We start from the raw sequence: 25408 nt of genomic DNA on the forward strand, positions 1-25408 counted from the left end.
GGACCTGGGCCATCTTCTACAGCTTTCCCAGGCCACAGCAGAGAGCTGGATTGAAAGTGGAGCAGCCAGGACTTGAACCAGCGGCTATATGGGATGCCTGCACTGCAGGCGGCGGTTTTACCCGCAACACCGCAGCACTGGCCCCACAGCACATGTTTAAGAACACAATCAACAGCTTGGGTAACAAGAAAAAACTACATAGCCCTTTGTTGGAATGCTTTACATTTTCCACAGGACAGAAACTAAAATAACCTGCTGTGTAAGTAGTCACAAATGCAGTTTTTGAGGTTTTTTTGCCCACATGCATGAGTATTGTCTAAAACATGTCTTCTTTGTGGCAGCTAGGCCTTGCCACTGCTGTGCTCGGCTGAGCTCCCAAGTCTGTGGTAACCTGTAGCTTCCCTGTCACATCTCTGGCTCGGCTCTCCTCTCCTGCTAACTGTTGGTTCCTGGAAGTTATTAAAACCGTCTGCCACAGCCATAGCAGCTACTGCTGCTAGAGCCGCCATAGCCACCTTGCTTTCCTGGTTTGGCAAAATATTGGCCACCACCACCACCACATGGGCCGGAGCTTCTGCCTCCCTCCCTTCATGGGTCCAAAATTTGAAGACTGATTTTGTGATTGCCAAAACCATTGTAGCTTCCACTGCCTCCAAAACGTCTTCCATAATTACCAAATCCATAGTAGCCATTGCCACTGCCACCGCAACCGGGACCGCCTCGGCTGCCACCAGTGATCGCTGAAGCTCCCTCCACAACCAAAAAGCTGTCATTGCCACCAGAACCACCTCCACGACCACCACCAGAGTTTCTAGAACCAGTTTGCCCTCTTGGAGTGGACGAAGTGCTGGCCACATCCTGCTTCGAAAGGACCTTCCTGCTTCATAGCTGTGGCCTTTCACAGTTTGGTATTTCTGAATGACAGTCTTATCCATAGGGTCATGCTCATCAAAAGTCACAAAGGCAAGACCCCGCTTTTTGCCACTGCCTCAGTCACTGCCGCAGTCACTTCCGTTTTCCAACACTGTTCAAAGTCATCTGTGAGGTGAAGCCCGTCCGTGTGTTCTGTGACGCCACCAACAAAGATCTTTTGCACAGTTAGGTGGGCACCTGGGCTTTGAGCATCTCTTGAGACAGCTTTCTTTTGTTCCACAACTTGGAGGGAGGCTCCCGATGCAGCAGTGGGGGGGGGGGGGTAGGGGGGCACTCCAAAGGAGGCCCTATTATCACACAAAAAGGGATGTGTTGCTTTTGGTTGGCTGTTGTAAAGGATCTGAGCTGTGTCCAATTGGTGAGGCAGAAAGGGTCATGGAAATACAGTTTTCACTGGTGTATATAAGGTAAGGGGTAACAACTAATTGGGGAAACAGGGACAGAAACTACTTTCCAATCAGCAACAGGGGGTAAGAACCAGTGAGGGAGCCAGGAACAGAAGTAACTGCCTCATCAGCAAACAGAGGGTCTCCTTGCGTGTCCCCCTGTGTCAGGGAGGTATCACACCCAGTTTTACATGGTAAGCAATGGGAGAAGTATTTTTTTTCACTTTTGAAAGCACTTTGTTCCTTTTTCTCATTCTTTTTTTTTTTTTAAGAAGGGAAATTTCAATGTTTGTTTAATTGTATTTAAATACAGGGACCTCACCCAACTGCCTATTAACTCATCTAACTCCTCCCGTTAGCACTGCACTGTCTTAGGGTCAGAGAGATCCCAAGTATGTACATTCATAAATTCTCTCCTCTGCCACCCAGCGCTATTTTTTAAGAACAAAAGGGACCCTACTTTGTGCCCTGTTGGTTGCGATTGATTTCCACGTCCTGTGCATCGGGGATGCTACTGCCTGTGGAGTTTCACTGGATAGACACAGGCTGACTGATGGAAGCAGGGCCCTGCTGTAATTACTGAGGGCAGGTTCAGTCTTTAGCCTTGCAAACAGTATCAGGTCCAGTGAATGTATTCCCAAGTCTTGGTGCACCCATGCAATTATATTTATAGGGTAATATTTCTAGAAGTGGGATTCAGAACTCAAAGAGTATGTGGAACTTAAAGGATGGATGGATAGATACATCGAACAAATGAAGTTATTCCCTACAGAGGCTGCCAGATACACTCTCACTGGTAACATACCTGGCTGCTTTTTCCGTCTTCTTTCTCCACTACAATTATGAAATGTGTGTCTTTTACCAACCTGACAGATGAAAAGCTTGTATTTTACTTCATCTGCGGCAGGTATGTTTTCATGGGTGTAACAGCTGTAGTCCCTTTCGTGTGAAGGGTTGTTAGTTGTTCATTCTCCACCCCTCCCTGGCGTTGTTGCCTTTTTTTTTTTTCATGTGCTTCTTTTAAAACTTGAGAGATGATTCACAGCACTGTAAAATTCAGCTTGTAAAGTGGACATTTCTGTGTGTTTAAGTGTTTTCACCAGGAAGTGCCATGCTCCCTGCTGTCTAATTCCATCACCCCAACAAAAGCTCATCCTCACCCCTCAGTCCTGCTTCCTAGCCCCTGGTGACCACTGCTCTGCTTTGTTCCTCCATGGATCTGCCTGTTCTGGACATTGCTTGTGAGTGGAACTACAGCTTGTATCATTTTGTCATGGCCCATACGTGTGGTAGCAGGTGTTAGTACTTACCTGTTCTTTAGGGCGGAATAATACTCCACCGTATGCATGTGCCACATACTGTTTATCCATGCATCAGTTGGTGGACATTTGTCATATCCTTGTTAGCAGAGATTGTAGTGGGGTTTCTTGTCTTCACACAAGAAAGAATTCAGGCATGAGACAGAGAGCAGTGGTAAGCAAAGTAGCAAGGTTTATTGGGGACAGGGCATCCGGGATGGGACAGAATCCAAGAGAAAGAGAGAGAGAGAGCCCAGTCACTTAGACTGGGGGAAGCAAGGTTGCATGGCTAAATGGAGAGAATACACCTGCAGGCCAGGTGGGCGACTCAGCAGAGAGCTGGGAGCTGAGCCTGCAGTCTGTCTTCAGACTGCGACATAAAGAAAAGGGGTCCAGTTTTTCCCACCCTCTCTCCTTCCCCTCCTCCAGGACAAAGAAAATTCCTCCCAGGTTTTACTATCCAGTGCCTTCAGACTGGGTAGCCCGCCTGGCTACCCAGGTGGGCAGAAAAGCTTCCCCTAGGGTGCTTGCCTTGGAGGAAGAATGTAATGTGTGCTTGCTTGTTTGTTTTTTTAAAGATTTATTTATTTATTTGAAAGGCAGAGTTACAAAGAGGCAGAGAGAGAGAAAGAGAGGTCTTCCATCCGTTGGTTCACTCCCCAGATGACCGCAACGGCTGGAGCTGTGCCAATCTGAATCCAGGAACAGGAGCTTCCTCTGGGCCTCCCATGCAGGTGCAGGGGCCCAAGGACTCAGGCCATCTTCTGCTGCTTTCCCAGGACATAGCAGAGGGCTGGATCAGAAGTAGAGCAGCCAGGACTAGAACTGGTGCCCATATGGGATGCTGGCACTGCAGGTGGGGGCTTTACCCGCTATGCCACAGTGCTGGTCCCTGTAATGGTTTTATTGCTCAGTGAATTCAGGCCAGGTAGCCCAGTGGGTGCCGCGGAGAGAGGATTCTCCTGAGGAGCTTTCCGTGGGGGAAGGGCTGAGAGCACCTGGAAAATTGTCAGGGTCTGGGCAGGACATAGAAATGTAGACTCCTGGGCTGCTTCCAAGGGGAGCTCCCACAGCTGCTGTTTTCCGCAGCCCTTCTCATGTACACGTAGGCTAATTTCTAACTTCCTACCTTACATCCTTATTATTATTTATTTATTTTTTTTTTTTTGGACAGGCAGAGTGGATAGTTAGAGAGAGAGAGAGAGACAGAGTGAAAGGTCTTCCTTTTTCCATTGGTTCACCCTCCAATGGCCGCTACGGATGGCGCATTGTGGCCGGCGCGCTGCACCAATCCAAAGCCAGGAGCCAGGCCCTCCCCCCAACCCAACCCCCCGTCTCCCATGCGGGTGCAGGGCCCAAGAACCTGGGCCATCCTCCACTGCGCTCCCGGACCACAGCAGAGAGCTGGACTGGAAGAGGAGCAACCGGGACAGAACCGGCACCCAACCAGGACTAGAACCCCGGGGTGCCGGTGCCTCAGGCGGAGGATTAGCCCAGTGAGCCACGGTGACAGCCCTAACATCCTTACTAAGGAATATCACTCAGCTAGTAAAAAGATGAGCTAGATTTGGATATATTGACTGAGGACTAACCACCATGTGTACAAGCAATCAAAATTATTTCTAACACAATCCAATATTTATAAAACCAGCAACAACAAATGCAACCACAGTATACACGTATCTGGTATACTTGTATATGTTTGCATGCCTGTGAGCATAGTATTTTTAAAAAATATTTATTTGAGGGGCCAGCACTGTGGCATAGTGGGTGAAGCCACCACCTGCAGTGCTGGCATCCCACTTGGGCACCGGTTTGAGGCCTGGCTGCTCCACTTCCGATCCAGCTCTCCGCTATGTCCTGGGAAATCAGTGGAGGGTGGCCCAAGTCCTTGGGCCCCAGTACCTGCATGGGAGACTCAGAGGAAGCTCCTGGCTCCTGGCTTTGGATCAGCACAGTTCCAGCCATTGTGGCCAGTTGGGGGGTGAATCAGCGGATGGCAGATCTCTCTTTGCTCTCTGCCTCTCCCTTCTCTGTGTAACTCTGACTTTCAAGTAAAATAAATAAATAAATCTAAAAAAAAATTTATTTGAAAGGCAGAGTTTCAGAGAGGCAGAGGCAGAGGGGGGCGGTGGTCTTCGTCTACTGGTTCACTCCACAGTTGGCCGCAATGGCCGGAGCTGTGCCAATCCGAAGCCAGGAGCCAGGAGCTTCTCCCGGGTCTCCCACACAGGTGCAGGGGCCCAAGCACTTGGGGCCATCTTCTACTGCTTCCTCAGGCCATGGAAGAGAGCTTGATCAGAAGTAGAGCAGCCGAGACTCAAACCGGTGCCCGTATGGGATGCTGGCACCTGCATGCCACATACCCACATGCCACAGCGTCGGCCCCCCATGAACACAGTTTGATAAGCCATGTCAGGTTGTGACTGCTAGTTTTTTTTTTTGCAAAAAGAGTAGAGGGTGGAGACAGGAAAGGAAAAAGGTTAGAGAGCAATACATTTTATTAAATTCATGTTAAATATGCATAGTGATTGAATTTTGAAAATGAAACCGATGAGATCAAACACCTGATGTGTCATTGACAGGCAGTATTTATGCATGTCAGAGGAAATGCTGACTTGGCGCTGACTGCTAGCCCAGGTTTTTTGCAGGCATAGGAATGACAGGAAACAGCCAAGGAAAGGGGATTGGAGACCCTTTGTGTCGTTGTTTCAGCCCTGCAGAGACTGAACACTGCCTTCTCCAGAGAACTGGGTTGGTGGTCACCTTTTGCCCACGTCCCATTAGAATCCAGCATCACCATCACTTAGTGTCCAGCCCTGTGTACCAGCTGGTAGTCAAGGCTTCTTCCCCGGGATCCCCAGGCCCCACTTTCTGCTTTAATTTATGCTGGAATGTCTTGACAAAGATGTCCTGCCTTTTAAATACTGAAATGAAAGACACGAAATGTGATCACTCAGTGAAATTTTCAAATATGACGTCTTCCTCCAGTGCAGAAGTATTTGCCACATGAATCCTGACTGCAAGCCTTTAGAACAGGCACATTTGCACAACACAGGGAGCCACAGCCGTTTGAAGTGTCATTTGACCACAAAGAGGTCAGTTTTGCAGAACTTCTTGAGGTCTCCCTGAGCATCCCAAGGGCCTAGGGTAATCCTTTGATATTCAAATAGAATGCTCTTTTGAAGAACTAGTCATCTCCTGTCCTTCTGTGAGCTGCTCTAACTCAGCTAGGCCCTGGGTCAACAATGGCTGTGTGTGAGCTGAGCCACTTACCCACGCGACCAGCTCCCATGTCTTTTGCCAGATTAGCAATTGCCCTCTGCAGTGAGCGCACAGGACAAGGGGTGTACAGAAAGCTCATGGGCCAGGCACATGATCTTTCAATTCCATTTCCCTCAAGCTTTGTGACGTGCCCTCATCCATGTACACTTTATTTCCCTTTTATTCTGGGAGATCAGGCTGTTGGCACACAGGATGGCACTAGGAGAAGGGGTGTGTGAGTGCAGTATACCTTTCATCGGTGAGTAATGTGATGGTGTAGAACTTATCTGCTCTCCTCTTTAACCATAGAACAAGGAGGATTTGGGTAATGAATTCTCAGAAAAGAAGTGGTCTCTCCGGCACCGCCACTATTGTAAGGATGGCGAACCCCGCTGCTCTTACAATCCTGGTCTGGGGGCTAGAGCTCTGGTGTAGTGGGCTAAAGTCTCCATCTGTGGCGCCAGCATCCCATATGGGCACCTGTTCGAGTCCCAGCTGCTCCACTTCCGATCCAGCTCTCTGCTGTGGCCTGGGAAAGTAGTAGAAGGTGGCCCAAGTCCTTGGGCCCCTGCACCTGTGTGGGAGACCTGGAGGAAGCTCCTGGCTCCTGGCTGCGGATTGGCCCAGCTCTGGCCACTGTGGCCATTTGGGGAGTGAACCAGCAGATGGAAGATCTCTCTCTCTGTCTCTCCCTCTCTCTTTCTGTAACTCTACCTCTCAAAATAAATAAATAATTTTTTTTAAAAAAAGGGAATCTTGGTCTGTGCTGTGCTTGCAAAGCTCTGTTTCACAGGTTCTGTGCTCGCAGCCTCACCCTGTTGCCTGCCTCACCCCTATTGCCACTGATGATGCAGCTGCGACCAGACAATAGCGGTCCCTGTGCACGTGAGGCCTCCCTCCTAGTGTGGAGGAAACTCATGGACAAGGAATTGTAGGGGTCTGCCTTTGCCCATGGGGACATGGCCCAAGACCCCAGGGGCTGCTTGAAGCAGTAGGTAGTACCGAATCCCACATGCACTCTTTGCCCCTGTCTGCACATACCTGTGGGGAAGTTTTATTTGTAAATTAGGCACAGTAAGAGATTAACAGCAATAACTAAAAATAACATAGAACAATTATAACAATAAACTATATTATAATACAAGGTACAAGAATGGATTCTCTCTCTCCCCCTCCCCCTCTCCCTCCCCCTCTCCCTCTCTCTCCTTCCCTTCCTCCCTCCCTCCCTCCTAATGTTTTTGGACAACAAGTAACAGCAGATACCTGAAATGGCAAACATTAAGTTCATGACTAAGGGGGCGGGGACCCCTGTGATGAGCTCATGAGAGAACGACAGACACTCTGTGGGTTCCAGAGAGTGAGGGTGCCTAGGAGGAGTCAGCTCAGATGGGGTGGTCAGGGAGGGCCTGAATAACAAGGGAGCCATGGGGGAGGTTTGGGGGGAGAGCATTCCCAGGTGGGGAGAACCAAGGCAAGGTGCTCCAGGTGGAGGCAAGGCTGGTGTGCTGGGAGGTGTGAGAAAGAACTCAGTGTGAGCGCAGGCTCCAGTGGGGTGGGGAGCGTCCAGCCTGTAGGCCGTGGAAGGCCTGGGAAATCCTGAGTCCGGCCCTGCCAAGGCAACTGCATGCAGGAAATGCAGTGAATCCACAGCAGGCTCATTTCTAAGACGATAGTTTCTTACGTCTTGTAAATGAGGTTATAAATATCCACGTGGCACTTGGCAGGAAAATGGTTCCCCACCCTTGCGTCTAGAGAGTGGAGAGAGTGTGGATCCGTTTAATTGTGCTGAGGTCTTCTTTGCATGGTTTCATGCAGATGAGTGCCATGATCATGTTGTTCATTTGCTCCCCTTATTTGCCGATGTTTCCTGGATACGAGCAAACGTAGCTTCCTCCCACCCTGTGTCTGAGTTTCGTGTGGAAATTCACCAGTTTGGTTGGCCAAGCTTTGTCTGCTTTGTTTGTCTTCCCTTCCTTCCCTTTCTCCTTTCTTTTCTGTTGTGCTCCTGCTGCCACGCGTTGTTGGGTGTTTGAACTTTGGAATCAGGCAGACTTGGGTTCAAATCCCAACTCCACCACTAACGTTCTGGGCAACATGAGAAAAGGGACTTGATTTCTGGAGCCTTAGTTCCCCATGGAAGTGGTGATGGTACCTAATCGCAGATGTGTTGCAAGACTTAGCGAGCCTCTTACTGGGTGCCTCATTCTCTGACATGGGAAGCACTCAGTGAACATGCTAGTTTTTTTATAGTCATACAAGTGAAAATTTTACCTTTGGCACATGAAGAAAAATGAGAGAAGATAATCCTTCCCCAGAATTTCTGAGTGTTGTGATACAGATGTGCTGCTGTAAGTGTGTGATTGGGCCTCTGAGGGAGTCCTTGTTTTAACTAAGAATACTTCATGCCAGGAAAATGATATAGTTTGCCGAAACTTCTCTGTCCTAGAGCCTTGTGTTTCTAAGGATAAGTTGCTTGCTCCTGTCATTTACTCTCTGTAGAAGTCTTTTAAGAGCACTCCAGTTTGTGGGTTAAAGCCTTGGAACAATTCTTTTCCTTCAGGCTTCTATTTAGGAATATAAAATAATAAATATAACAAAACAACTGCTGCTTTTTTAAAAATTTTTATTTGACAGGTAGAGTTATAGACAGTGAGAGAGAAAGGTCTTCCTTCCGTTGGTTAAGTCCCCTAACGACCGTTAGGGCCAGCACTGTGGCGATCTGAAGCCAGGAACCGGGCACTTCCTCCCGGTCTCCCATGTGGGTGCAGGGACCCAAGCACTTGGGCCATCCTCCACTGCCCTCCCGGGCCACAGCAGAGAGCTGGACTGGAAGAGGAGCAACCAGGACTAGTACCCAGCGCCCCAACCGGGACTAGAACCCAGGGTGCCAGCGCCACAAGCAGAGGATTAGCCAAGTGAGTCACGACGCCGGCCGACAACTGCTGCTTTTCAAACATGTGCCACACGTCAGTGTGTGATAAACACTTCATACAAGGTACTGTAATCCTCACAACAAACCCTTGAAGAGATGCTGCTACTTTCATGCCACTTAAAGGAAACTGAGGCACAGGTGGACAAGATAACTTGCCAGGTCACCCATGTAATAAGCGAGGGGTTAAGAGTCAAAGCCATGGGTCAGCATTGTGGTACAGGGGGTTGAGTGCCCCTTGCAATGCCAGGGCGCCTGTACAAGCCCTGGCTACTCCACTTCCAATCCAGCTTCCTGCTGATACTCCTGGAAAGGCAGGAGATAATGGCCAAGTGCGTGGGCCTCTGCCAGCCACGTGGGAGAGCTGGACACTTCCAGGCTCCCGGCTTCAGCCTGGTCCAGCCCTGGCTGTTGTGCCCATTTCAGGGAGTGAACTAGTAGATGGAAAAATCTCTCTCTCTCCCTCTCTGTGTCTCTCTCTCTGCCCCCACCCCCACCCCGATGCGCTGCCTTTCAAATAAATAAATATTTAAAAAGAAAACATGAGTCAAAGCCAGGTCCCTCTGATCCACCACCCCACTACTTAACAATCATAAGTTCTCAATCCCATATCAACATAAAATGACTTTATTTTAAAAACATGCCTGGAGAACAAAATATCTTCTCTGCAGTGAGATCAAGTTTTTCAACTCCATCTCTTCAGGCGTTGGGACCTGCCATTTGTGTTCCTGCTTGATTTCTTTTTATCTTCCCTGAAGTCTTGCACTTTTTTATGAAAAGTGAAATCTCTTTGGTGTGTCATCTGTATACTTTATAAAGAAATGTTTTATTGAAACCAGATTTCAGATGGGCTTCTCCCAAGATTTTTCAAAGGCACTTAAAGCTTAGTTCTGATCTTCTTGTAAGCAACCCTTAATATTTTCCATAAAAATATGGGGAAGGCATTGAAATGGTCCCCAGCTTTCCAAGAGTGTCAAGCTGGCAAGTCCAATGGCTCTTCTTCCTACCAAGTAGCGTAGAATGGTTGTGTGTCTGAGTGTATTTTAGAACTTACTTGTCTGCTTTTAGTGTTTGTCTAAGGCCTCTGATGACTGTCATCTCTTCTTCCCAGTAGATTTTTTTCCCTTCATTTTTATTGAGAAAACAGTGTTGGTGGGTGTTTTTCATTTCTGCCCAGCTCCTTAGAACTCACTTCCTCACCTTTTGTTCTCTGTCCTCTTCCCTCCCGTCCTACATGCCTGCTAGACACACTTGAGCCTGATGACAGCTTCACTAGATCAGGACTGATTGCTACTAATCGACAAGGGTATTGGATACTAACCAATTCCCTGGAACTCTGCCCACGTCACTGAGAATGTACTTGATTGGAACTGGCAGAAGTTGAGGGGGACAGGGAAAGGATTTATTGGCTTATGTAATTCTAAACTCCAACTTCAGGAACAGCTAGAGTTGAATAGCACTGGGCACTGCCTCCTGGACCTCCTGGCTCTGCTATCACTGTGTTGGTTCTCAAGTTTGGTCACCACTGTCAAATGTACCCCCTGTTGGTTTTCCCAACCCAAGCATGAATCTGTTCTAATAGATTGAGCTAATGTCACAGGATTTGGTCTATCTTGGGTCATGGACTCACCTAGAGGGTGTGCCTCTCAGGGAAACAGAAGCCCGGGCTGTGGGCCTGGGCATGCTCTCAGCTGAGGTGGTGAGCAGGGCTTTGGTCATCATGGAATGTACCACTTAAGAACTTGGTGTTCTTACAGGTGGTGGGAAACACTTTATTCACTGACACCAAAAGCTAAACCTGCTGTCCTTGCTAAGTGTGTGGAAGGTTAATCCAGATACCTGGTTATAGGGATTTCATCCCTTTCAAAGCAATATATTGGCACTTTTTAAAAAGTCCATCCACAGAAAGTTGCTGTTGCTGTCCCCCGCCCCCCCCAAGACTTTTTCTCTGGCTGTAACGGTCTCCCTTACCACTGGCTCCTTTGGTTCTCAGCTAGGGGTCAGGAACAAGAGGGAAAGAATCAGTGATGCTTTCTCCTATGCATTTAGAGAAGCCCTTCTTGTCCTGTGTCTTTGCCTCTCCCTTTCTGCCAACCGTTTCCTCTGCTCCTGGCATGGACCACCCCATGACTCATTTATATTCACTGGGACACTCCAGCAACCTCACTTGCTGCTTGTACCCTGATTCATCCGTCTACCGCTGCCTCCCTTCCCCTCGCTGCCTCCTCTCCCCCCTTCCCTATAATCCTTTCCTCCATTGCCAGTTCCTGAACCACAGGAAATAAGTACAGAGAAGCTAGAAGTGCAGCCATTGGGCTGCAGGGTGTCTCCTGGAGGCCCAGTGCCCACTGCTGGGCTTGCCTTGCATCATGTCTTCTCTGCTGTCTTTACCTAATGCGGACACTGCCCCTTCTGTACAGGAACGTAACACGCGTTCCCGCTCTCGCTCCTCCCTCTCCCTCTCCCTCTCCCTCTCCCTCTCACTCGCACTCTCTCTCTTTCTCCTTCCTTGTTTGTTTCTTCCTGATTCTAAACATAGTGAAATACTGGAGTTGGGCAGAAGCAATCGCTGACAGATGCACTTGTTTGTGTGTGTGTGTGCGCACACGTGCCTCACTACGTATCAATGAGCAGTATGAGCATACCAAAGAAGTCTCAATCTTCTCCCCTTCTTTTTCCTTATCTTCATACAAACAGATATTAAGAAGTGTCTGACTCTCCCTTATATATGGGAGCTAAAAATGAAAGAGAGAGAGAGAGAAGGGAAGGAAAGGTGATGTGTATCAGTTTTGCTAAAAATACAGTCTTTTGTCAAAATTTGTTTTAAATATTTGTCCAACAAATTGATAGAAATTACATATTACTATAGTATTAATGATTTTGCAACTATTTAAAAATTAAGAAGAGTGAAATTGAAAATATTTTCATTTGACAATTGTTTATAGATTTGCATATTTTCCCACTGACCGTGGTCTTTACTTTTATTTGTTGAACTTTGTTTAGCAGAGCCATTAAGTCTTAGATTCTAAGTCTTAGATTCTAAAGAATATGTTATCTCCAAAAAAAAAGGAAAAAATACTTAAGTATAATTCTAAAAACAAGCAGCATATGGCTACAAATGTATCAGGCAAAATTCAGTAGTGCCCAGGACACAGGAGAAACCTTGAACATGGTCACAGAATGCATCCATTAAGAATCACCTGCCATGGACATTGCTCTGGGCCAGATCCTTTGTGTGGGTTCTCCACTTGACTTCACAGCAGCCTTCCCAGGCAGCTGCTGCTGTGCACACTTTACAAATAGGAAAAAGTGAAGACTTCAGTGACTTGCCCACAACTGCATACCTTGTTCTTAGAAAGTCTCAATCTTAAACTATGATTCCAAAATTCTTGGTATTTCCCCCCCTGCATATTATACAGCTTTATACAGAAAAGAAGAAAAGTTCTAGAAGAGAAGGCAGTGCTACTAGGCAGAGGCAGAGATCAGCAGAAGCAGGTGGGTGTTGCGAGAAGGCAGAGCCTGCATCTGCACACAGTCTTGGTCAGCTAGACTCACACCTTTAATTCCACGTAGACCAAGGTCAAATCTGCCTTCTTTGGTGGATATCTGCCCTTCCAGCCTTCAAAATGCAAACTTCCTGGGTATTGTTTTTTAAAGTCTTCAGGATTCATAACAGTCTTTGCTAATATAAGTCCTATGGTGAGAGACAAGACACCAGCTTAGGGTTCTGGGTTCTTCCTAAAGCCAGAATTAAACACTCCCAGCTTACTGGACAGCTGTGGGAAGGTGGGCTGACCTCACTGGCCATCAGTTTTCCCACTTAGATTTTTTATTTTTTTAAAGATTTTATTTATTTATTCATTTGAGAGGTAGAGTTATGGACAGAGAGAAGGACAGACAAATAAAAAGATCTTCAACCCACTGGGTCACTTCCAAAATGGTTGTAATGGCCAAAACTGTGCCAATCCAAAGCCAAGAACCAGCAGCTTCTTCAGGTCTCCCATGTAGGCTCAGAGGCCCAAGCACTTGGACCATCTTCTACTGCTTTCTCAGGACATAGCAGAGATATGGATTGGGATGGGAACCAGTGGATGGAAGATGTGTGTGTGTGTGTGTGTGTGTGTCCCCCAAAATAAAATAATTTTTGAAAATCATTAACTCGGCCGGCGCCGCAGCTCACTAGGCTAATCCTCCGCCTGCGGCGCCGGTACACCGGGTTCTAGTCCCAGTCGGGGTGCCGGATTCTGTCCCGGTTGCCCCTCTTCTAGGCTAGCTCTCTGCTATGGCCCGGGAGTGCAGTGGAGGATGGCCCAAGTGCTTGGGCCCTGTACCCGCATGGGAGACCAGGAGAAGCACGTGGCTCCTGGCTTTGGATCGGTGTGGTGCGCCAGCCACAGCGCACCGGCCGCAGTGGCCACCGGAGGGTGAACCAATGGTAAAAGGAAGACCTTTCTCTCTGTCTCTCTCTCTCTCACTGTCCACTCTGCCTGTCAAAAAAAAAAAAAAAAAAGAAAAGAAAATCATTAACTCACGTAATATTTATAATAGAATTCTGAGGTGAGTTTTATTCTTTGCCTCATTTTATCAGGAAGTTGGGGCACAGGAAAATTAAGAAACCTGGGTTCAAAGAGACATCCATGGTCCTCAGATGTGAGCAATTTTGCCCCCAGTGGCAATATCTGGAGGCATTTTTGGTTGTCCCTTGGTGTCTGGTGGACGGAGGCCAGGGAGGTTGTCCACACCCCTCGGTGCCTGGGAAGAATCCCCACAGGAAGAACGACCCACCCCAGTGTCAGCCAGGTCACAGGTGAGAAGTCTCGTTCTAGCTCCAAAGCCCCACCTGTGAGCCCTTGTCCTGAGTGCCCGTGGAGATCATGACAGTGTGCTTCTGCCAGGGTCCCTCGGAAGACACAGAAGGTACTAACGTGACATGCCACTCGTGCAGTGCCTGGAAGCTGTGGCTTTCCTTCCTCACCAAAGAGAACGGGTCGGGAGACATCTGGGGGCCAACTCCTGCTTGGCGGAGTGACCACCAGACAGTGTAGCCCCGGCTTGCGCGATGGCCTCTGTTGTATATAAGACGCTGGGAGTCCATTATGCATCCTTGAATTTCCTGGCTTGGTTGAATAACTTGTTTCTGTTTGTGTTTACAGTCGATCTGGGAATAAGCATGAAGACGGATAATGTGGCCACTTCTTCCCCTGAGACAATGGACATAAGTGCTGCGGCCAGTGCCAACGGAAAGAATCTTGGGAAAGAGGCCAAACCCGAAGCACCAGCTGCTAAATCTCGTTTTTTCTTGACGCTCTCTCGGCCTGTACCAGGACGTCCCGGAGACCAAGGCTGGGATTCATCCCCGGGATCAGCGAAGCTTGATGTCAGCCCCAGTAAAGCGCCACTGAACAAAGACCCGAGTGAGAGCGTGGCGCTTCCTGGGGCAGCTGCACCAGGGCCCAACGCGCATAAAACCCCAGAGCAGACCCCAGCCAAGGACCAGGCCCTCTCTGCCACCTGGGCTCCAGCGCCTGCCCCACCTGAGTCAGGGGAAACAGCCCCCTCCAAGCCCAAGGACTTGAGCTTTTTCGAGAAATTCTTCAAACTGGACAAGGGACGGGAAAAGGCACCAAGTGACAACCAACAGGAATCCAAGAGGACAGAGCACGAAGACGGGGCCGAGGAGACTCCTGGATTATCCGAGCAGCCTGCTGGAGTCCCTGCAGCAGAGGTAAGTGTGCAAAAGGGCTGCTCACCCGGCCCCTGGAATGCAGACTGCGGGGGAGGGGCACTGATGGGGTGAGGCCTCCGCACACACAACCCCCTCCATCATCTGGGGGCCCTCAACAAGGTGGCAAGCCGTTGACCCCTGTAGAACAAAGAGCACATTGTCGCATGGTGTCTCCTCCATGTTTGTGTGGGCAGCAACATCTGTTAGAAGAACAATAACAGCTGTGGCATCTGTTTTATGTCAAAGGGAGGAGGAGGTGAGTTGCACGCAGATGCATTTGTCCTCCTGTCTATCAAAGGCAGAGCTACAGGTTGCATTTATGATCAGCAGAGTCCAGAGGGAGAGGCATAAGAGGAATAAAAATGATTCCGAAAAGACTTAAATACTCTGCCCGGGCTTGGTAGCTTGTCGGACAGGTGGTATGGACTGTGGTTGGGACATATTTCATTCCTAACTCTTAAGAGCCTGCATGGAGTTTTAACTGTTTCACACTGTCATGATAGCTCTAGGCAGACTCTTTAATGGGCTGATTATTTTCCAACAAGCCAGAGGGAAACCTTTGTAAAAAAAAAAAGAGGTTGTTTTTTAAAGGAAGTATCCTGAGCCAGGTGCTCTCTTTCCTGAACAAAGCAAGGCGAGTTCTTTTCAATGTTAAAAGAAGCATTTACTTTAAGCCTGGAGAGAGTTTGTTTGCATTCAGGGCAGGAAAGGGATTCTTTGAATGAAGAAAGAAATCAAAGTTGATATAATTTTATATTTATTGTATTTAGCTAGTTCTTTGGTTAACAGACTTTTAAAGAACAGTATTTTTCAAAATTTAGGAATAAGATTAAAGTACTGCTATTTGAGTTGAAAACCAGAAAAATTATACAGGCTTGGTTGTGTGTTGCTGCCATCAGCCTATCCATTGTAACAATAACATAACCATGTACATGCACTGCCAAGATGCCAAGAATAATACTGTCATTTATTGAGTGCTTACAGTATGCCAGTCTCTGTTCTAAATGCTGCACATGAATTATTTTTATGAAAATGAGTATCACATTCACCTGTGATTTCAGTGCGAACAGGGTGTGTCAGAATTATGCTGCAAACATTAGGCACCAAGTGAAAACTCTGGACAATTGAGAAAAGAGAAAAAGGCTCATGTGTTTTGTTTTTTCCTAACAGCATTCTTGCCATTTCTATAAACTTTGGTGCAGAGAGCTTATTTTCAGAACTGCTTTGAGGAGTTTAAAAAACATCCCTTCACATGCCCACTTCCCAAAATGCACTGCAGAGTGCAGGGGACCATTTGAGCACATTCAGGCACAAATCCTCAGATGCATGCAGGCATCCGTGCTTTACTGAGTGAGGTACCGTGCCAGTGCAGGGGGGCACAGGCACCCCAGTGATGCACAGGACAGTCCTTGCCCTCCTGGAGTTTGCTGCCCTGAGAAGGAAGACCAATAAATAAGCCTGCAACTGCCAGGGGCACCAAGCGCCCTGCTGTGGAGGCAGAGTGTCAGGGACAGGGGACGCTGCCACAAGGAAAATCAGCCTCACGGGTCCAGATAGTAGTCCATCCGATGTGCGTACCAGGGGCTGCCTCGTCGGGCTGGAAGGGAACACAGTGTTCCTGAAGGCCTGAGAAAGTGTTTGCGATTTTCCCTGGATGGGAAGCACTTATTGAGTCCTCATTTTTCATGGTTTCTGAAGTTGCTCTGAGGTGTAATTCCCTTGAACGCTTTCATGTTTCTTTTGCGTGTGCATTCAAAGCCAATCCAGTGCCCAAGATAGAGAAAAGATTGAATTATTGATCAGAAGGGAATGAAGGACTGTGCTCATCCATCTTTGGACAGGCATCCAGTGACTCACCCAAATCCCTCTCTTCATCGATAAACCAACCCAGTTCAGCAGAGGATAGCCCGCTTCTGTCTGTGTAGCCATTGACCTCCGACACACTCGGTCCATCCTGTGTGAGATGAGTGAGCTGTAACTTCAGAGCTGTGCCTTTTCAGCTTGGGTCCCTGCGTTGAAAGAACAGTGCCTCCGTCTGAGTGGATGAGTTCCTCTGATCTGGAAGCAGATGGGCCTCACGTCAGAATATGCGAGGTCTCCATCTAGTCAAGCCCAGGGCTGGTATTTTGAAGTTTTTACTATCTCTTAGAAAACCCCCAAATTGCAGCCTATTTGCCTTTCTGAATAAGTGAGTTGGTGCACCCAGATTCACCACTGGAATCTGAATCTGATTTTGGGGCACTACAGATTTCTGGTTTTTATTGGTGGAATTGTTGGAACTTGAAGTACTGACTGCCTGCTGTGCACTATATATGTACAAAACATAGAAAGGTTACAAAGTAGCCATTTCTCCTTCAATCCATGTACTGTCAAATATTCAGATACATACAAGGGAAATTCAAAAATGTCATGGAAACATGGAATTTAGAATATTATTTATTTTTGTGCAAGAAACATTATCAGTAAAAAATTTTATAATACATGAAAATTCATATTTTGTAAAAACAGTGCAGGATTTCAAAAAAAGTTTGCACTAAAATAAACTCATGCTTTTAATTTCATTTTTTCCCATGAGGTTTTTGAGATATCCTTGTGTGTTTGTAAGAATTTTAAACAAATAATGGCCTTCTGATTGTTAAGGTTTTTTATCCGATCCCTAGTTACACAATTCTTTATTTGTGTGTGGTGGGGGAGGGGTGAGGACCAATTGTCCTATAAGTGTAATAAGAGAATCCAGCTCTCAGAAAGTAGCAAGAAACATGAATAAAACTTCTCAGTCAGTGGGCCTGTCAGTGGGAGTGCCACATTATGCATAGATGGACGTCAGTGTATTAATTCAGAGTTCTTAGGATAAATTATGCCCTGGCCTCAGCCCCGTCAGCTGTCCCTCTCCTGCCCCCTGCCACACGCCCAACCCCACACTTGCACAGCCTGGCCCAGGCTGGATTCGAATTCCAACCAGAACCCCACAGAGCTGTGAATTGGGAGAAGGATGCCACCACTTCATTCTGGAGGAAACACAAAAATCTTCTGTGTTTTCAGGATGACAATCTTATTTTTGTGCCTTATAAAACTACATTCAGCACATAGCATAATTAAAACAAGGCAAGAATTCATGAACAAATGAAGCCTTTACTACATAAGCCAGAGAAGAGATAAATTATGTGCCTGAAAGGTCTCCCTGAGCAGTGATTCACACAAACCAACATGTTGGCAGGGATGAAAGTTTTTCCTTTCTGTCCCCTCAACAAGGGCCCCAGAGCTATAAGATGCTCGTTTTCAAAACTCATGACATCCACACAAAAATGATCACTTAATGGAAATTTGGTTTTATTAAAAACACTAAGATTCTGTTATCAACATGTCCCTCCCAGGAGTCTCTGTGTCGGGGTGGGGGATGGGGAGAATGTTGCCATGCACAGTTTCATAAAGTGTAAGGAGAATGTTTCTTTTTTTCCAAACATTTCACTGAAGTCTGCAGTAGTTTTGCAGATGGCAACCTTGTGTAAGGCATGTGAAAGATAAAGTCGTGCCCCTGGGTCCTTCAGGGAGCACATAACCTAGAGAGAGACGTCACTTCTAAGGGATGTGCTAAAGGCCCTCATCTAGGCTCAGGCTACTAGTGAGTGCAATGCCGTGCGTTCTCTTCCTCCTCCTTTTCTGTCTTCACCGTGCTCCCTTCAGGCTCTTGTCCACCCTCACCCCCTCACCCTCACGGATGAGTCCACTTCGTCTTCCTCGTCCTCCTCCACCTGCTCTGCGGGAACTCTGACATCCTGCGCCACCCCTTCTTTCTTTGTTCCAAATGTTTTCTTTAAACTTCGTGTATTTATTTGGGAGATGGAGGGAGAGTTCCCCTCTGCTGGTTCTCTCCTTAAATGCCTGCAACAGCTGAGACTGGGTGGGTCTGAAGCCGGGGACTGGGAGCTCAGTCTGGGTCTCCCACAGGGCTGCTTGAGCCATCACTACTCTCCCCTGGGGTTTGCTTAGCAATAAACTGGAGTTAGGAGTTGGAGGCAGGTACTGAACTCAGTACTCTGTAATGGAGTGTGGACATCTTACCCGCTGGACCAAATGCCTGTCCCCATCCTCCTTCTCGAAGCGTCATCTTCACTTGGTTTCCAGGCTCTCCCACCACCCTGGCCACACTCCTGTGATCTCCTTTGCTGGGGTCACTCTTTAAATATTGATGCTCCCCAGGGCTCAGTAATTGGACGTCTTCCCCAACTACACTTGCTTCCTTGAAGCTGCCCCTAGTCCCAAAGGTTTGCATATATCTCTGTGTGGTCAAGTACCAAGATTGTCTCTCTCATCTATCATCTATCAGCTGCCTTTTGTGCGTGTCTCCTGGAATTTCTTTTTTTCTTTTTAAAAAATTTTTTTTTTAACAGGCAGAGTGGATAGTGAAAGAGAGAGACAGAGAAAGGTCTTCCTTTACCGTTGGTTCACCCTCCAGTGGCCGCTGTGGCCGGTGTACTGCGTTGATCCGAAGCCATGAGCCAGGTGCTTCTCCTGGTCTGCCATGCGGGTGCAGGGCCCAAGCACTTGGGCCATCCTCCACTGCACTTCCCAGCCACAGCAGAGAGCTGGCCTGGAAGAGGGGCAACCCGGACAGAATCTGGCACCCCGACTGGGACTAGAACCTGGTGTGCCAGCGCCGCAGGCAGAGGATTAGCCTAGTGAGCTAGGCTTTTATTTAATGAATATAAATTTCCAAAGTACAGCTTATGGATTACAATGTCTTCCCCCCCCCATAACTTCCCTCCCACCCGCAACCCTCCCCTTTCCCTCTCCCTCTCCCCTTCCATTCACATCAAGATTCATTTTCAATTCTCTTTATATACAGAGATCAGTTTAGCATATATTAAGTAAAGATTTCAACAGTTTGTACCTACATAGAAACACAAAGTGAAAAATACTGTTTGAGTACTAGTTATAGCATTAAATCACAATGTACAGCACATTAAGGACAGAGATCCTACACGAGGAGTAAGTGCACAGTGACTCCTGTTGTTGACTTAACAAATTGGCACTCTTGTTTATGGCATCAGTAATCACCCTAGGCTCTTGTCATGAGTTGCCAAGGCTATGGAAGCCTTTTGAGTTCACTGACTCTGATCATATTTAGACAAGGTCGTAGTCAAAGTGGAAGTTCTCTTCTCCCTTCAAAGAAAGGTACCTCCTTCTTTGATGGCCCCGTTCTTTCCACTGGGATCTCACTCGCAGAGATCTTTCATTTAGGTCATTTTTTTTTTTCCAGAGTGTCTTGGCTTTCCATGCCTGAAATACTCTCATGGGCTTTTCAGCCGGATCCACATGCCTTAAGTGCTGATTCTGAGGCCAGAGTGCTGTTTAGGACATCCGCCATTCTATGAGTCTGCTGTGTATCTCGCTTCCCATGTTGGATCATTCTCTCCCTTTTTTATTCTATCAGCTAGTATTTGCAGACACTGTTCTTGTTTATGTGGTCCCTTCGGCTCTTAGTCCTATCATTCTGATCAATTGTGAACAGAAATTGATCACTTGGACTAGTGAGATGGCATTGGTGCATGCCACCTTGATGGGATTGAATTGGAATCCCCTGGTATGTTTCTAACTCTGCTGTTTGGGGCAAGTCAGCTTGAGCATGTCCCGAATTGCACATCTCTTCCCTCTCTTATTCCCACTCTTATATTTAACAGAGATCACTTTTCAGTTAAGTTTCAATGCTTAAGAATAACTGTGTATTAATTACAGAATTCAACTAATAGTATTAAGTAGAACAAACAAAAAAAAAATGCTAAGAGAGATAACGTATTAAGTTGTTCATCAACAGTTGCGGTGACTGTTCCTCGCCACCGCCGGAGAATTAGGCAGGCTGCCGGCAGCTTGCCTTGACCGAGGAGGGGAAGTGCGCCACCCGCCACTCAGCCTTCCCCAAACCCCGGGGACAGTCAGACGCGGTGTGGAGCCCAGTGGAAGCAGGCTCTCACTGTATTGTAAAAGGGAGGTGTATATGTAGCTGAGGTACAGAGCGGATGGTACAGAGCAGATGAGCGGATGCGGGCAAGGGGTGGGGTGTTGTGATGCAAAAGGGTCTTAGCCACTCCTGTTATACCACCTTGATGATCCTTAGGCAGAAGGGCCCTGGGGCTGGGGTGTTTGCTACCAGGGATTTGAAACTTGAAGTCAGGTTTTCAAATTCGCGGCAGGCTCAGGAAGTTTCCTCTAGGCCTCTCCGGATTCAGTGTCCCCCACAAACAGTCAGGGCGAGGGCTGATCAAGTCACTGTTTCTCATAGTGTTCATTTCACTTTAACAGATTTCCTTTTTGGTGCTCGGTTAGTTGTCACCGATCAGGGAGAACATATGATATTTGTCCCTTTGGGACTGGCTTATTTCACTCAGCATAATGTTTTCCAGATTCCTCCATTTTATTGCAAATGACCGGATTTCATTGTTTTTTACTGCTGTATAGTATTCTGTAGAGTACATATCCCATAATTTCTTTATCCAGTCTACTGTTGATGGGCATTTGGGTTGATTCTAGGTCTTAGCTATTGTGAATTGAGCTGCAATAAACATTAAGGTGCAGACCGTTTTTTTGTTTCCCAATTTAATTTCCTTTGGGTAAATTCCAAGGAGTGGGATGGCTGGGTTGAATGGTAGGGTTATATTCAGGTTTCTGAGGAATCTCCAGACTGACTTCCATAGTGGCTTAACCAGTTTGCATTCCCACCAACAGTGGGTTAGTGTCCCTTTTTCCCCACATCCTCGCCAGCATCTGTTGTTGGTAGATTTCTGAATGTGAGCCATTCTAACTGGGGTGAGGTGGAACCTCATTGTGCTTTTGATTTGCATTTCCCTGATTGCTAGTGATCTTGAACATTTTTTCATGTGTCTGCTGGCCATTTGGATTTGCTCTTTTGAGAAATGTCTATTGAGGTCCTTGGCCCATCTCTTAAGTGGGTTGTTTGTTTTGTTGTTGTGGAGTTTCTTGATCCCTTTGTAGATTCTGGTTATTAATCCTTTATCTGGAATTTCTACATCTTCATTTGAATGTTCCCTGAGTTTCTTGACCTCAATATGTCCCAAACTGAGCCCTTCATGCACCAGCTCACGCCAACAACAATGTCCACCACTTTTATCCACAGACTTCGTCATCCAGCTTAAGGTTGATTCTGTCCTGCCACTGCTATGTAGGAGTAGAGTTGGAATTAAAATGCCATAGTCGCCGGCGCCACGGCTCACTAGGCTAATCCTCCGCCTTGCGGCGCCTGCACACCGGGTTCTAGTCCCGGTCGGGGCGCTGGATTCTGTCCCGGTTGCCCCTCTTCCAGTCCAGCTCTTTGCTGTGGCCCGGGAGTGCAGTGGAGGATGGCCCAAGTGCTTGGGCCCTGCACCCGCATGGCAGACCAGGAGAAGCACCTGGCTCCTGGCTTCAGATCAGCGTGATGCGCCGGCCGTAGCATGCCGGCCGCAGTGGCCATTGGAGGGTGAACCAACGGCAAAAAGGAAGACCTTTCTCTCTGTCTCTCTCTCTCACTGTCCACTCTGCCTGTAAAAAAAAAAAAAAAAAAAAAAAAAGCCATAGTCTCCAGCATCCTTTTCTACATGGTATTAGGTAGTGTGTTAAAACATAAGCATCACAGCTGGCGCCACGGCTCACTAGGCTAATCCTCCACCTTGCGGCGCTGGCACACCGGGTTCTAGTCCCGGTCAGGGCACCGGATTCTGTCCCGGTTGCCCCTCTTCCAGGCCAGCTCTCTGCTGTTGCCCGGGAGTGCAGTGGAGGATGGCCCAAGTGCTTGGGTCCTGCACCCCATGGGAGACCAGGAGAAGTACCTGGCTCCTGGCTTCGGATCAGCACAATGTGCCTGCTACAGCGTGCCTGCTGCGGCAGCCATTGGAGGGTGAACCAACGGCAAAGGAAGACCTTTCTCTCTCTCTCTCTCTCTCTCTCTCTCTCTCTCTCACTATCCACTCTGCCTGTCAAAATAAATAAATAAATAAAAACATAAGCATCACAGTCAAACAGCCTGGGTTTCTGCTCTGCCTCCGTCTCCTGCTGGCTGTGTGTCCTTGGGCAAGCTACCCAAGCCTCTGTCTACCTCATCTGGGAAATGGGGATAATGCTAGTGTCTAGCACATTTTCCCACTATTCATGTTCGTGAAAATTAAATTAGGCACATAAAGTGTCTAGTACTGAGAAATTGCGTTTTACAGAGAGGAAAAGGTGGCTACTGCTACTGTCGCGGGAGTTCTCCATGCTCTCCTCTACCTTTTGCTCTTTTTACCTTTCCTCTTGATGGTCCCCAATCAAACCTCACAGGGAGAGCACAATTAAAACTAAACTGAGAAAGAGATAAGCACCGGCGTAAGTCTAATGTGGCCGAGAAGGTTGCAGAAGTTGTAAAAGCATTTTGGAAGCCGTAGATTGGGCCCATCCCCACCGCCCTGGTTTCTAGTCTGGTATTCAAGCATCTTCCCATTCTTCCCTCTGTTTTCTCAGCTATTTCCTTAAATCTCTCCGGTCCGTATGACCCGTTTGAGACCTAAGCAGTTGCCGTCTGTTCACAGTATTTCCTCTGCCTGTATCTCTTTCTCTGTTCATCAAAAATGTACTTCCCCTTCCGGCGTCAAGTTCTCCGTAAGCTGACCAGATGCCCCTGCTCCTGGGTGGTTCCTGACAACAAGACTCTTTGCTAGCATTTTCTTGTATGCTGCATGTGCAGTCAGTTTCTGTGATGAGATCTCTTCAGGGGATAATCCCATCAGACCATCAAGCTGACAGGGAAATGCCCATATTTGCAACATTTGACAGACCGAGAAGCCAAAGACCCAGAGGAACAGAGTCACTGCAAGTCACGCAGCGAACGCATGGCAAAGCCAGAACCTCCATCTTCTAAGTCCATACCCTCAGTGCTCATTGTTCCTGTTTTCACCCACCTCCTTGGATCCTGTGCGGTGAGGTTTCAACTTAGGCAAAATTGAACAACATCAGTTTGAATAAGCGTCACCCAAAAGTGTTAGTACATGCAAAATTGAAGATACCAAGCTAATCCCAGATGAAAGAGTTGCAGTGTTAGAAAGCCAAGTAAGTTATATGCTAGGGTTTCTGTTTTCTTTTGTTTTTACCTCTGACGACAAAGCTGTGCCATTTTGGCCAGTGAAGAGAACTGTCTGCCCCCAGACTTTGTCAGTGCAAAGAGTGAACCCCATCCTAAACCGTGCAGGTGAGGAGTGAGTAAGGTCTTCATCCCAACACTGTAGTCCTGATGCACTGAGCCTAAGAAACATGAAAAATGGTTACAGCAGCAGCAGCTTTACGGAAATGCTCAGAGTCTTAGTGATGTGTGATCAAGTCAGATCATCATGATTGTTCCACAACTCATTATTCCTAGGCTGTGTAGTTAAGAATGTCGTAGACATTATCTGCTTCAATCCTTATAATAATACAGCAGGGTGGATTTTTTAATTGCCACTTGACAGATAAGAAAGCTGGGTCTAAGAGAAATCAAGTTACCTGCCCCAAACCACACAGCTAGTTAGCAACAGTGCGGGAATCAAGATCCTGATGTAACTTAAGTGTGTTAGGCTTGGTCATTTCAAAACTTCATGCTGTTCTCCTCAGAGAGGAGGTTTACCCCCGTTAGGGTTCTTGTAAGGATGGGAGGATGACGTAAGTCATCAGTGGTTGTGATAGTCACTGAGAAAGTGCACTTTCTAAATCGTCAGGAACTTGGAAGTGAAGAATTCTGAAGTAGACCAGACGGTGTTCTGGTGTGGTAGAGCCTGGGTAGTACATCATTTAGGGATTAGTAGTGTTTCATTCTCATTTGGCTGCAAGAAGTGCACACACACACACACACACATACACACCTCACCCCTCAGTAGTGGTACATGCCTAACACACACATACACACTTCACCCCATCAGTAGTGGCTCATGTGTAACATATACATGCACACATACACACACACAGATACCCCTCACCCCTCAGTAGTGGTACATGCCCAACACACATATACACACTTCACCCCATCAGTAGTGGCTCATGTGTAACATATACATGCACACACACACACACACACACACACCCCTCACCCCATCAGTAGTGGCTCATGCCTATCAAGAACTGGAACGTCAGGCAGTTTAGGATGCCATGTCTCTGCTTCTCATTCGCTGGTATTCCCATGCCTGGCACACACTGGCATACCATGATGTTTGTTAGAAGCACCTGAAAGAATGAGAATGGTGCTTGTCTTGTGAATTTTCAAAGAATTTGGATACATTATTTATTATAGTGTTAGCTCTTCTTAACACAACTTTATATAGAAGGTGATTTCAAAATATACACATGATATAAGGCTATCACTCCATAAACCGTTGATTTCTACCATGGACCACTTATTTGGTGCTTTTAGTTCAGTCTTTGGCATGTTGTGATATTAAGGCCTAGTTCAAATGCATTGCTGAAGAGTCACTTGGGATATCAGACTCCTAGAGGCTCTGAGAAGTCTTGCAGCAAGTATGCCTGTGTCACTGTTTAACCAGATGTTTCACCAGCTTGATTGTCCATGCAGTTGTTAACCAGCTGTGTGACAAGTAGAGAATACCTGAGATAGCCATTTAAACCAGAAGTTGGAAACTGATCACCTGTAGAATGCATCCAGCCATAGATATGTCTCATTTGACCTGCACAGTGCTTTCCTGGGCATTTGGCATAGTGGTTAAGACACCACTTGGGGTGCCCACCTCTCACATCAGAGATGGGTTCAAGTCCCAGCTCTGCTCTCAGTTCCAGCTTCCTGCTAATGCGCATCCTGGAAGGTAGCAATTGAGGCTCAAGTGCTCAGGTCCTTGCTGCTCACAAGGGAGAGTTGGATGGAGTT

At 47.3% G+C, this 25408-nt stretch overlaps 1 protein-coding gene across 16 annotated transcripts in view; it reads left to right on the forward strand.

Annotated features, from left to right (window-relative positions):
* BCAS1 (brain enriched myelin associated protein 1) overlaps window positions 1-25408 on the forward strand; it is a 114661-nt gene that overhangs the window by 22199 nt on the left and 67054 nt on the right. For all 16 annotated transcript variants that reach the window (XM_017350466.3, XM_070051667.1, XM_070051669.1 and 13 more), the window contains one exon: window positions 13964-14535. In XM_017350466.3, coding sequence (XP_017205955.3) covers window positions 13964-14535 — 572 coding nt within the window. The remainder of the gene's footprint in view (window positions 1-13963; window positions 14536-25408) is intronic.

This window comes from Oryctolagus cuniculus, chromosome 11 (assembly GCF_964237555.1).
Source record: "Oryctolagus cuniculus chromosome 11, mOryCun1.1, whole genome shotgun sequence".
NCBI classification, from domain to species: domain Eukaryota; kingdom Metazoa; phylum Chordata; class Mammalia; order Lagomorpha; family Leporidae; genus Oryctolagus; species Oryctolagus cuniculus.